We start from the raw sequence: 14,123 nt of genomic DNA on the forward strand, positions 1-14,123 counted from the left end.
TAGAGATAATATAGGTAGGTAGGTAGGAAGGAAGAGAGAGAGAGAGAGAGGGAGGATGGACAGAAGATAAATGGATGGATGGATGGAGACATACAAACACAGACAGAAAGATAGACTGGCAAATAGAGACGGAAAGAGAGAGAGAGAGAGAGATGATGGATGGAGACAGACAAATTGATAGATGGATGGATGGATGAATGGTAGAGATAGAAAAACACTTAGGGAGGAAGGGAGGAAATGAGAAAAAAAAGAAAGATTTATCCTTGATTGAAGTACCATCCCTTCTCCTTTTATGCCGAGACCCCTACCACAGCTTTTCCTCTTTCTCCCGGTGGGGGCATCTTCACAAATTGCAGCTTACCCCCAGAATAATTGCTAAGTGGATTCCTTTCCTGGCAAACTCCCCAGCCCCAGTCAGAATTTGGCAGGGGGGGGGGGGCGGCAAGGGTCGTAGTGGAACACAATGCCTCTTCTCCAGTTGTTAAGTGCATCGCTGCAGTTTTTAATTTAGTAACTTGGTTGTTAAGTGACCCCAACTTCCCCACTAACTTTGCTTTTCATTAATATAAAATCAGTTGCCGAGCATCTGAATTTTTGATCAGGAGACCCTGGAGGGGGGGGGAGCTGAATTGTCATGTGGAAAATGGACGTGTCCCTTTTTTCAGTGCCCTTGTAGTTTTGAATAGTCACTAAACAGATGGTTGTAAGATAAAGACTACCAGCATGTAACTTGGCCTAATTTTTTTATTTATTTTGTTTATTATTAGAGTTGAAAGGGACCTTACAGGTCATCAAGTCCAACCCCCTGCCTGAGCAGGAAATCCTACAGCACCCCAGCCAAATGGCAGCCCAATCTCCTCTTGAAAGTGTCCAAAGTTGGGGAGTCCACAACCTCCGCTGGCAGGCCGTTCCACTGGTTGATCGCTCTCACTGACAGGAAATTCTTTCTTAATTTGATGTGGCCTTATTTTGAGGGATCATTAATTGAACTTTCTTTTTTCTCTGTTCTCTTTTTTTTCAGCACTCGGAACCAGAGCCTCCCGTGGACCTGATCCGTTCTCATTCCCCCGTTGTCTCGGTCAAAGAGATCGTCACGGAGATCGAGTCCATCCATCAGGGGGGATCCCAGGGACCCGCCAAGGCAGAGACAACCAACAACCTGCTTCCAACACCCAAGAGAACCACCCTCCACGAGACCCCAGCCGAGGTGAACTGCCCTTTGGATAGCAAGCTTGGGAAGACTGAGGAGGCAGTGGACGTGGCTGGACCAGGCCCAAAAGAAGCTGTCCGAGAACCATCGAAACCGGAACCTGAAAGGTCTTCGTTGCCCCCAACGCTCACTTCTAAGCCAGACACGGAAGTAAGAGGCTCATCCGAAGACCCCACAGAAGTCCGAGTCCTCCCTGGGCCCAAATGGTGTCCCGGTTCTGTCCGACGGGCCACTCTGGAATTCGAAGAGCGTCTACGGCAGGAGCAGCAAGATTTGCAACACGTTTCCCCGGTTGCCCTTTTTCCCGTCCGGAAGAATTCCCGGAACGAGTCCGATCCGGGCGCAAAGGGCAGGAACGAAGATATGCCTCACGAGCCAACCCAGCTCTCCAGAAATAAGGAGATCTCGAGAACGAGCAGCAGCTCCGAGACGGGGACCATCTCCGAACCGCCACCATCAGAACCATCCTGTCCACCGGAAGTCCCTGCAGAGGTGCCAGGCGTGGCCCGCGAACACCGGATGGTGCTTTGGATGGAGGGTGACGAGGGATCTCCTTTGTTCAGCCCCCTCCCCAAGAGAATTGAGATCATTGAATACACGCCTGCCTTGCCCGGCACAGAGGGCTGCGAGAACGGTCTCACCACCCGGACCCCGGAAAAAACTGTGGATGAAAACTGCAACACCGCATTCTGCTCCGAGACTCCCGGAGGCAGCCCGGATTTATCCAGGACACCAGAACAGGAGGGCGCCCCCTTCCACGAAGCCCTCTTCTCTTGGGGAACCCCGAAAGAGACTGACAAGGATGAAGGTGAAACGGGGGTCCCGTCCAACCCTGGAGACCCCTCTTCTTCGCCGAACCAGGCGGGACACTCCCCTCCACCCTGTTCACGTCAGCAGTACCGTCTCAGTCTGGAAGGAGTCACTCAGGACAGCACAAGCACCGAGCCTGAACCGGCTCCCTCGGGGGGCTACGCTGGAAACGGGCACTTCTCCCTGGAGGAGAGGGGAAGGGGCTTCCTGCCCTGGACATGCTGGACCCCCAATCTGGGAAACAACCCTCCGGACGTCCCCTGGTCCCGTCCTCTTCGCTGTTCCCTCCCTCGACGTTCCAGCTGCGACGGCTGCACCAAAGACAACAACGGCCAGGGGACAGGCCTGGTCAAGCAGCTGGCAAAAGAACTGGAATCCCGTCTCCGGCAAGCCGGGCTCACCGCCCCGTCTCAAATGAAACGCTCGGCATCTTTGGCCAAGCTGGATTGTCTGGGCTCGCTGAAGGACGACTTGCCTCGTCACGTCGGAGCCGGACCCGTCTGTCCAGAATCTCTCCGGATTCCCACGCTGGATCCGGCCCTCTCTTCCCCTACCCTCCCGTCTCCCGAACCCACCAGGCATTTGGTGGAACCGGTCAAGCTGTGGGAATGCCTGGCCCTGAGCCGGCCGGTGGAAAGGCCCCCGGCTCAGTTCGCCCGAGACTTCGCCCCGAGCTGTGGCCCGCTGGAAGGAGCGTGGACTTGGGGGCCCGGCCTGGCGCAGCCGCCCACGCTCGCTCGAAATCCCTCCGCCAGAACTCGGCTGCCCAGGAGGCTAAAAAAACCCAACGAGCGGAAACGAACCGCCAACCCCGTCTATAATACGATGTGATCATCCCTGCCTCAGTTTCCCCTCCCTTCTCGTCCCCCTTTTCTCTCCCCACCTTCAATTTTTTTCACGATCCCTCGCAGATGTAATATATGCCGAAACATGCACTTTATTAGTTAGGTTGTTGTTGTTTTATATATATATATCTATATCTATATATATGTTCTTTTTATTTGTATGGTTCCTCCAGGGTTTTTTTTTGCATGTACATTTTTTGAGGCGGCTGAAATTCGAGTTTAAAAACAAAACAAAACCAACCTCCATTCGTGCGAGTGACTGCGAGACGACCCTCCCGTGGCATTTTTTTTTTGTGCGTTGTTTTATTTCATTTTTAGTTTTTCATTTGGTGGTTTGTTTTTTATTTCTATGAAAATATTTTACCTCTCTATTATTTTTTTCCAGCTTTGTCTTAAAAGAACACTCTTTCTTTGCAAAAACAACAAGGAGAGGTCTGCTAATCGGGGTTTGGGTCTCACAAGCCCCCCAAGTCTCACCCCCTTCCCCCTGGGTTGAACCTCTGGATACAAACAGCTGTGAAGTTTGTTATTTCACAAAATGCCCAGTAGAAGCCACAATATTCTACCACACACATATTCCGGACAATATTGTGCCCATGATGCCAATGAACAGCACTATGCTGCCCGCTGTGGACCCCCAAAAGGCTCATCCAGATGCATTTGAGTAGGGGGTCCACAGGGTTGTCAGATAGAGAGGGTAATTTTCCAAGCCTTGTCTCCGATTTTCTCCCCTCCTTCCCCAGGCAGCCCCAGTGCCCCCCCTTCTCTGAGAAACATCTGCCAACCTCCGCAGCAGGCAGGGAAGGGTCTCTTCTCCCTGTGTGCCCACCCACCCAAAAACCTTTACAATACAATTGGCATTCGGGAGCTTTGCCCCACCATGCCAGGGCAAGTCGAACGCATCGGCATGGCTCTCTTTAAAAACCCTTGCTGGAAAGGACCTCTTTTTGAGCGGCCAAAAAAAGGGTGGGGGGATTTAAAAATTAGCTTTTTTTAAAAAAAAAAAAGTATTTCCTTTTCCTGGAACGGGTGTTCTTTTAAGGCGGGCGTTGAAAAAGGATCTGACTTTCCGGTTACTTGAATTAAAAAAACAGTGGGCCTTTCTCAAAAAACTCAAAAGCCAGCCCTCTCCCTTCCTTCCTTCCTTTCTTTCTTTCCTTCCTTCTTTCTTTCTTTCTTTCTTTCTTTCTTTGTTTCTTTCTTTCTTTCTTTCTTTCCTTCCTTCTTTCTTTCTTTCTTTGTTTCTTTCTTTCTTTCTCTCTGCTGTGCAAAGCTCTTTTTTTGGGTGGTGGGTGTTTCTGGGGGGGGGGCGAATCTCCTTGCCTTTCTCCACCCCCCTCCCCTCCCCACTTCAATAAGAGTCCAGAAATGAATTAGGGTAAGGGGCTCCACCCCGGCTCGTCCCGTCCCTCTTCTCCCAGCTTCATGTCACCAAAAACCAGAGTGGCGTGTGTGGAAATACTGTGTGTGTGTGTGTCTTTTGCGTGTTTGTGCTTCTGTACATAGTAGGACTTGTTAAAAAAACAAAACCCAAGGGGTGGGGTGGGTGGGATTGTCGTCCTGCCTAAAAAAACCCTTTGCTCTGTGTCAAAAGACTTTGAACATCTCTTCTGCAAACTGGAAAGTCTGTTTGCCCCCCCCCCCAACCTGGATTTAACTGAATTGTCTACCCCCCCCCAACCCATTATTTTGCACAATCCTTTTGGGATGAAGGCTTAACTGTTTGAACTTCCCTTCTCTCGGGATCGTTACCGACCGCTTTCTTGTTTTATCTTAAAAAGAGAAAAAGGTATTTGAAAAGTAGAGGTTTCTCTCCTTTTTTTATTTTTGCCAACTGGTGCCAAAACGCACGCGAGATGTGTCTTCTTTTTAATATCCTGGTTTTTTTTTCCTTTGGCCTTTTCATCCACCCGTTGTGTTACCTGTCTTGTGTCGGTTGCCTCCGAAGAACCTGGCCTTTCCCTGGTGTCCTTTGTGGACAGGTGTGTGACGTGGCTCCCTTCCTTTCCCTTCTCATTTTTAGATTTCCTTTTTTTTCTGGAAATCAGGGTTTGCTTAAAAGTGTGTTGTCGGTAACACTTCCAGTGGTGAGGAGTGTACGCATGCACTGAAATGTTCCTCCCGCTTAACTGCAGCGCAAAGGGAGGAGGAAAAAAAATCTGGATATTTTTTTGACAAACTTGGCAGGCGAAGAGCGTCGGTCAGTCTCTCTCTCGTTTTATCATTTAAACAATATTGTTTATTTCTTACAAGGCCAAGAAACGACTTCCAAGGTGGTCTATAATTTTCTACGTCGTGCTTCTTTTATTCTCTTCCTGTAAATCAGGAGCCCCCAAACTCGGCAACTTTTAAAACTTGTGGACTTCAACTCCCAGAATCCTCCAGGCCAGCTGTGCATAGGTCCCGGGTTCAAATCCCGGACGAGCCCCCAGCTATGCAGAGCTGGCTGGAGAATTTTGTGAGTTGAAGTTCACAAAGTCTTAAAAGTTGCCAAGTTTGAAGACTTCTGCGTGTAAATCTTTAGGCCAGTTCAGGACCAAAAACCCGAGGCCCAGAAGTAGATTAGTGAAGCGTCTGGGGGATTGCACCCCAAAATTGTCTGGGAAAAGGGGCACCCAGCTCTTCTCTCGGGGCTTATGATAGGTTTAAGCAGGGCACTCGAATTGCTCCATCGACTTGCCAGATCCGGAGGTGCCCCTCGAGTCGAGGTTTTCGGGGTCTGTACCCCCTTCTCGCAAAGACCCCTGAGTCTACACTTGAATGATGTTCAGATCGTTGTAACACAGGTTGGAGAGGTGGGGTTTTTGGGGGGTGGCGATGTAGAGGCAATGTCCAGAATTAGTTTTGGAGAAAGTACCCCATTTTCCATCCCTAAAACCCAGCTAGATGCCTACACCTCCTCAATTGTGAGGAGGAGTCTTCTCTGTGGCTGGAACGGGACAACTCGCCACAACCTCTTTGCACAGCTCACTTGCAGCGGGACAATTCCACGCGGAACGATAACGCGACACACGTTGCCCGCCAACGTTTCTTCACCATTCCATCGACAAAAATAACATCGGAAGAAACTGGCGGACAACGTGCGTCGCGTCGAGTTAATCGTACAAGGAATCGTCTTGGGGTAAGTCAGCTGTGGCAAATTGTCCTTAGATCCCTCTTGGGGCTATCTCTAGCCCAGATGACCACTGGGGTGGAGGGCTTTTAATGAAAAAAAACCCACCCCCAGGCAGATCCATCGTCCTTGTTGCTCTTGAGTGGGGTTCAAAAACCCAGCCGAGCCTGGAGAAATTCGCCCGCCACGAAGTAGAGATGAATTCAGGAATAATTCTCCGGTTGAGAAATTCTTCCCCAATCCAGGAGATTTTGGAGGGTTGCTTAAAGAATCAATACTTGATTTTTTTCCCCGCATCTTTTTTTCAAAATAAAAGAAGGCCTTCATTAGATCCGGATGGGGCGGGGGTCTTCCCATTGGATCCAACCAGTGCCCTTTTTTTTTCTCTTGCACCAATGCCAAAAGAAGGGCCCCCCCCCCTTCCGATGTCTGAATTCTCTCTCCTTATTATATAGTTTTTATTTTTATTTTATGTTCCCCTTGCAAGGAGTGAATTTAAAATTTGCACCATCCAAGGGGGGTATTCCAGTGTATTTTACTACTCAAGAATAAGAACCGGTGGATCTGTCTTTGGGAAGGAGGAAGGGGGGAGTAGCAGGAGCCCCAAATAACTCACCCCCATTTCTTTTCTCTTCCGGAAGCAAAATGTGTGCCTTGCAGCTGATGGGAAGAAGGGGGTCCCCTATTTTGGGCAGGGGGGGTGGGGGGTCCACATCCTCCTTCCTCTCCGCTCTCTTTTCAGTTGCAACCCTGCTAATCCCAGGCATCCAATGTCTGCAGTCTCGGGGAGGCAGCCCCCCATATTCCTTTTTCTTTTCTTACAGTCTAAACCGAGAAGTCTGGAAAAGCTTTTGTGCATTTGCTAAAGGTCTTCGTTACCGGCTCGCTTGCAGCTTTATGTTACGTCAATCAAGGGAAAAACTCACCCCGATCGGAAGCATTGCTGAGGGGTTTTTTCTTTAAAAGGGGGGGGTCTTTTTTCTTCTCCTCCCCCAGTTCTTCTCTCTTTGCATTCAGAAGATATGTAGATCGGGCAGGGGGCATCCTCTCCCTCCCCCAGTGGTACCCATTTCTTTGCCACGCACCCCAAACCCTCAATTTTTTTGGTTGTACTGTCAATCTTGTACAGTCTTGCAGCGGAGCTAGTATTGAGGGGGAGCAGATTGGATACTTATGGCATCCACCCATCCCAAGCTGGTGTGTGAGCTCCCCTCTGTACTGAAAGTGTGAATGGTGATCATTTAAACAAGTACAGCAATCTTTCTCGCCCTTGGTCCCTTTAAGAGGCATGGACTTCAAATCCCAGAATTCCCTCGTCCCGGGGAATTCTGGGAGATGAAAGTCCAGACCTCTTCAAGAGGGACCAAGGATGTGACTCAACTTCTCTTAAGCGTTGTGCTACATTTCTAGCTGCGTTATTACAACAGCCCCAGTTGTGTGGCCCCACCACCACAACAGCTGAGCATCCAGCACTACCCAAGGGTGGGGTGAGTCTTTGCCATGCCCCCCCCCCAAAAAACGGGTGTCTGAAATCATAACCTTGGTTGTGACCTTCCTCTCGATTCTCGTGGCCACTCCAACTCTCATCCAGACCAAAAACAAACCCCCTTCGACGGGCAGGAACGGAAGCGTACTATCCTGGATGGACTGTTTGTGGGGCACATCTCAACCGGGGAGAATTAATTTTGCAAAGGCTCCCCGGCACAGTTTGGCTCCGAGTGCCAGTTGGTAGGGGAGGGGTCCATCCATCTTTAAGGAATCGGGGGGACGGGGGGCAAGCTGTGGTCCTTGGGAGGCATTTTCTCCAAATGGGGATTTGCGGGATGCATCCTATCGGAAAATTGGGGAGGGCCTCCTTCCCTGCTCGCATGGGATGGGGTGGGGTCTCTCCAGCAACTTCAGGACTGGGAAAGGATGTCCACCACCCCCACTTTTTACTTTCCATCCTGTCTTCTCCCTCGCCTTCCATGGGGCTCCTTGACTCTCCCAGGGACTTCTTAAGATAGACTGCCCGGACACAAGGATGCTCGGCTGTTTTTAAATGTGAACTCCCACCCTTGACGGGGGCTGATTCGATGTTCTTGTTACTGAATAAATTTTTATTTTGAGAACTGGAAGCCTCTTGTGGTCAGTGGGGCAGGGATCGGGGTGCAGAAGGAGGGGCCTCGGAAGCCTGCCAAACCTTCCTGGCTTTGATTACGGATGATCCTCGACTTACTTTTGTGAGCCGCCCCGAGTCTTCAGAGAGGGGCGGCATACAAATTGCATTGGCAGTTCTGTGTTAGCAAAAAGTTCAGAAGAGAAGGATTTAGGGGTAGTGATTTCTGACAGTCTCAAAATGGGTGAACAGTGTGGTCGGGCGGTAGGAAAAGCAAGTAGGATGCTTGGCTGCATAGCTAGAGGTATAACAAGCAGGAAGAGGGAGATTATTATCCCATTATATAGAGCGCTGGTGAGACCACATTTGGAATACTGTGTTCAGTTCTGGAGACCTCACCTACAAAAAGATATGGACAAAATTGAAGGGGTCCAAAGACGGGCTACAAGAATGGTGGAAGGTCTTAAGCATAAAACCTATCAGGAAAGACTCAATGAACTCCATCTGTATAGTCTGGAGGACAGAAGGAAAAGGGGGGACATGATCGAAACATTTAAATATGTTAAAGGGTTAAATAAGGTTCGGGAGGGAAGCGTTTTTAATAGGAAAGTGAACCCAAGAACAAGGGGACACAATCTGAGGTTAGTTGGGGGAACGATCAGAAGCAACATGAGAAAATATTATTTCACTGAAAGAGTAGTAGATCCTTGGAACAAACTTCCAGCAGACGTGGTTGGTAAATCCACAGTAACTGAATTGAAACATGCCTGGGATAAACATATCTATTGTAAGGTAAAATACAGGAAATAATATAAGGACAGACTAGATGGACCAGGAGGTCTTTTTCTGCCGTCAGTCTTCTATGTTTCTATGTTTCTAAAATAACACCACCACTCGAAAAAAGTGACTTTGGATCATTTCTCAGGCTTGCCGTCCCCGTGGTCCCGTGATCAAAATTCCAGACACCTGGCAACTGATTCGTATTTACGACGATTGCAGTGTCAATGGGAAAGCAGATTCACTTAACGACCGTCTGACTCACTTAACAACTGCAGTGAATTCCCTTAAACAATATTGGTGAGAAAGATCATAAAATGGGAAAAACATTTGCTTAATTGTCTTGCTTGGCAACAAAAATATTGGACTCGGTTGCGGTCTGCCAGGAGCATACTGTATTTTTCACAGTACAGTGATACCTTGTCTTACAAACTTAATTGGTTCAGGGACGAGGTTCTTAAGGTGAAAAGTTTGTAAGACGAAACAATGTTTCCCATAGGAATCAATGGAAAAGCTATTAATGCGTGCAAGCCCAAAACTCACCCCTTTTGCCAGCCGAAGCGCCCGTTTTTGCGCTGCTGGGATTCCCCTGAAGCTCCCCTCCATGGGAAACCCCACCTCCGGACTTCTGTGTTTTTGCGATGCTGCGATTTCACTGAGGCTCCCCTCGCTGGGAAACCCCACCTCCGGACTTCCGTTGCCAGTGAAGCGCCCGTTTTTGCGCTGCTGGGATTCCCCTGCAGTATCACAAAAACACGGAAGTCCGGAGGTGGGGTTTCCCATGGAGGGGATCCTCAGGGGAATCCCAGCAACGCAAAAACAGGTGCTTCGCTGGCAATGGAAGTCCGGAGGCGGGGCATCCCAGTGGCGGCGGTGGGTTTGTAAGGTGAAAATAGTTTGTAAGAAGAGGCAAAAAAATCTTAAACCCCGGGTAGGTATCTCGAAAAGTTTGTATGACAAGGGGTTTGTAAGACGAGGTATCACTGTATAAGATGCACCTTAGTTTTGGGGGAGGAAAATAGGGAAAAGAATCTGCTTACCAGGTATTCATCTGGCTAGCATCCTTAGTCTGGTCAGCTTCAGCACATTATTTTATCCCCTGGTTAGGGCTTTTAAAAAAACTTTATTCTGAGAGAGTAACAATGAATGAACTTGCAAAGCCAGTAAGAGCTGGGAACATCATTAGCACCTGGAAAGAAACAGTCTGAACAAGTAGAGCAATGGAAAAACCCTGCAAAGACTTAGGGCTTGGAAAACATTTTTCGCAAAGAGTAACAATGAAAGAGTCTGCAAAGTAAGAGCTGGGAAGATCGTTAGCACCTGGTTAGGGCTGGGGGGGGAAACTACATTCAGAGTATAAGATGCACACAAATTATCAGACTTTTTTAGGGAGGAAAAAGGTGCATCTTATACCCCGAAAAATACGGTAAATCCTTCCTTTCCTCACCATCCAGTCAGAACTAAAGAAGCTTTTTGAGTGAGAGGCAAAACGTCTTCAACCCCCCCCCCCCCGAAACTTCAGGTGCCTCTTGAAAAAAAACATCTTTAGAACAACCATGAGCTGGATAACTGGAGAATCTCCAGAAAATCTCGACAGGAAACTTTCATTGAGCTCTGATGTGTTTGCACCATCTGCTTTGTCCAACTGGACTTACCGGAAATTAGAGAGAGTTTAATGTATAATACAAATAAATGAGCAGTGAGCATACTCTGCCTCAAACTTTGGGTGCCTCGGTCATGTAATGTGGCAAGCAAGCCAGGATTCATTGAATTGTGGTTTGTTGAATAAACACAATTGCCTTAGTGCTGTTCCATGCTCGAAACATTTAAATATGTTAAAGGGTTAAATAAGGTCCAGGAGGGAAGTGTTTTCAATAGGAAAGTGAACACAAGAACAAGGGGACACAATCTGAAGTTAGTTGGGGGAAAGATCAAAAACAACTTGAGAAAATATTTTACTGAAAGAGTACTAGATCCTTGGAACAAACATCCAGCAGATGTGGTTGGTAAATCCACAGGAACTGAATTTAAACATGCCTGGGATAAACATAGATCCATTGTAAGATAAAATACGGGAAATAGTATAAGGGCAGACTAGATGGACCAGGAGGTCTTTTTCTGCCGTCAGACTTCTATGTTTCTGTTTCCATGCATTAGTCTGGTCCACAGGCTGACAAGCTACAATGACCAGGCTCCCCAGCTGCAAAACCAGAAACAAGCCAATCCCAGTCAGGTTCAGGGTTGGATTCAGCTGGTTGTGTGAAGTTGACCCATGATTGTCCAGATTGAGCCGGGAGCAGTTGGTAGTGGATTGCAAATTTCCTCTGCAAATCAGAACCTTGCATTTGTGAAAGAATACATACAGGTAGTCTTTGCTGCTTCCGGGCTTTCCTCAGCTGAAGCAGGGCTGCTGCTGCAAGCTGGTTGGTCGCAGCTGTTTTGGCGCACCTATATAAAGAGCTGTCAAGGGTATTGACTTTGCCACTCTGTTAGCCTGAGCGTGCCACGCTAAGCAGACAGACTAGCCAGCGCTTTCAGTGTTAGCTTAAGCTGAATAAACTTGTTAGCCTTTCTTTTATTTTTATTTTTTTTATTTTTTATTTTATTAATAGAGTTGAAAGGGACAGTTAGGTCATTGAGTCCAACCCCCTGCCTGAGCAGGAAACCCTACAGCACCCCAGCCAAATGGAAGTCCAATCTCCTCTTGAAGGTGTCCAGAGTTGGGGAGTTCACCACCTCCCCTGGCAGGCAGTTCCATTGGTTGATCGCTCTGACCGTCAGGAAGTTCTTCCTTATTTCCAGGTTGAATCTCTCCTTGGTCAGCTTCCAACCATTGTTCCTCGTCCGGCCCTCTGGTGCCCTGGGGAATAAAGAGATAAATAAACCTGTCTGCTTCAGTTTGTATGTTATCTAAGACATATCAGTCCTCGACATACAACAGTTCATTTAGTGATCATTCAAACTGACCTTGTGACAAAGAAAGTCCCTGGGGAAGCCAGAATCTCTTAAGGACTGTGAAGAACTGCAGAGATTCCTCAAAGAACTTTGTCAAGAAAGGCCGTAAAATGAGACACAATTCATTTAAGATTTTCAGGCTGAGTTGTGGTCATAAATCAAGGACTAGTTCTCAAGCACAGGGTTGGACTAGAAGACCTCCAAGGCCCCTTCCCTTCTGTTGTTGTTCTGCTCATGCAAACTTATGGGGAAGCCAGATTCACTTAAGGACCATGTGGCTAACTTAACTGCTGCAGTGATTGGCTTAACAACTGTGGCAAGGAAGGTCATAAAACAGGGCAAAATTCAGAACAGTCTCATTTAGTGACATAAATTTGGGGCTCAATTGTGATCGTAAGTGGGGGACTACCTATAATTCAACAAATATTGTAATTAATGTTTTTCTATATGGTGTAGGCCACCCGAGTCTTTGGAGAGGGGCGACATAGAAATCCAAATAGTAGTAGTAGTAGTAGTAGTAGTAGTAGTAGTAGTAGTAGTAGTAGTAATAATAATAATAATAATAATAATAATAATAATAATAATAAAGCATAAAACACCAGACATCCTAATTGTGGAGAAAAAGAAAGTATGGATCATCGACATCGCAATCCCAGGAGACAGCAGAATTGAGGAGAAGCAGCTAGAGAAATTAGTGAAATACGAAGATCTAAAAATCGAGCTGCAACGACTTTGGCATAAGCCCATGAAAGTGGTCCCAGTGGTACTTGGCACGCTGGGCGCAGTGCCAAAGGATCTCAGCGGACATTTGAAAACCATCGGAATTGACAAAATCTCCATCTGTCAATTGCAAAAGGCCGCTTTACTGGGATCGGCAACCATAATTCACCGCTACATCACTCAGTCCTAGGTGCTTGGGAAGCGCCCGACTGGGGATGAAATACGAAATCCAGCATAGTGATCTCGTTTGCTGTGTTGTATTGACATAATAGTAATAATAATAATAATAATAATAATAATAATAATAATAATAATAATAATAATGAACTTGTGCTGGAACTACCATTTACCAGTGGCAAAGAACTGGTGGGATCATAAGCCTGAAAAAGTGGTAAAAAATGAGCAAGCAAAACTACTGTGGGACTTCGGACTTCAGACTGACCGAATTCTGAAGCATAACACACCAGACATTGTGATCGTGGAGAAAAAGAAAGTATGGATCATCGACATCGCAATCCCAGGGGACAACAGAATTGAGGAGAAGCAGCTAGAGAAATTAGTGAAATATGAAGATCTAAAAATCGAGCTGCAACGACTCTGGCATAAGCCAGTGAAAGTGGTCCCAGTGGTCCTTGGCACGCTGGGTGCAGTGCCAAAGGATCTCAGCGGACATTTGAAAACCATCGGAATTGACAAAATCTCCATCTGTCAATTGCAAAAGGCCGCTTTACTGGGATCGGCAACCATAATTCACCGCTACATCACTCAGTCCTAGGTGCTTGGGAAGCGCCCGACTGGGGATGAAATACGAAATCCAGCATAGTGATCTTGTTTGCTGTGTTGTATTGAAATAATAATAATAATAATAATAATAATAATAATAATAATAACAACAACAACAACAACAATAAGAAGAAGAAGAATTAGAAGAATTAGAATAATTAGAATAATTAGAATAATTAGAATAATTAGAATAATTAGAATAATTAGAATAATTAGAATAATTAGAATAATTAGAATAATTAGAATAATTAGAATAATTAGAATAATTAGAATAATTAGAATTAGAATTAGAATTATTATAATTATGTCAGTAATAATAATAATAAAAATAAATATAACAATAATTATTATTATAATTATTATATTTATTTTATTATTATTATTATTATTATTATTATTATTATGTCAATACAACACATAATAATGACTATGAAACCTATATTAAAAAACATGAACTTCAGCGAAATACGGCTGCAAAATCTTTGGGGGGAAAATGAGAATTTGTAGTTCATTGCTCTGCAGTATTTCATCCCTGTTACTATACGGATCGATGAGACGAAGCTATTTATATCTGATTTATGTCCTTAATAATGGCAAGGAAAACAGTAGAGGGAGTCCTTGCTATACAACTAAAATTGGGGGCAGAATCTCCATTGTTAAGTATGGCAGTTGTTACTGAGTGGTGCCTGATTTTACTGCCTTTTTTTTTTTTTTGGCCACAGTTGTTAAGTAAGTCATGCAGTCATTAAGCAAATCTGGATTCCCCCATGGACGTTGTCTGTTGGAAGCTGGCCATGGGCGTCAGAAATGGAG

The 14,123-nt window shown here is 46.4% G+C and overlaps 1 protein-coding gene across 1 annotated transcript in view; it reads left to right on the forward strand.

Moving 5' to 3' along the window:
• Window positions 1–8,088, forward strand: part of LOC139158049 (protein phosphatase Slingshot homolog 2-like) — a 35,481-nt gene extending 27,393 nt beyond the window's left edge. Inside the window, exon 11 of the mRNA XM_070735440.1 lies at window positions 1,022–8,088. Within this exon, the coding sequence (XP_070591541.1) occupies window positions 1,022–2,851 (1,830 nt within the window). The 3' untranslated portion in view covers window positions 2,852–8,088. The remainder of the gene's footprint in view (window positions 1–1,021) is intronic.
• Window positions 8,089–14,123: the final 6,035 nt, after the last annotated feature.

This window comes from Erythrolamprus reginae, chromosome 1 (genome assembly GCF_031021105.1).
Source record: "Erythrolamprus reginae isolate rEryReg1 chromosome 1, rEryReg1.hap1, whole genome shotgun sequence".
Lineage (NCBI taxonomy): Eukaryota > Metazoa > Chordata > Lepidosauria > Squamata > Dipsadidae > Erythrolamprus > Erythrolamprus reginae.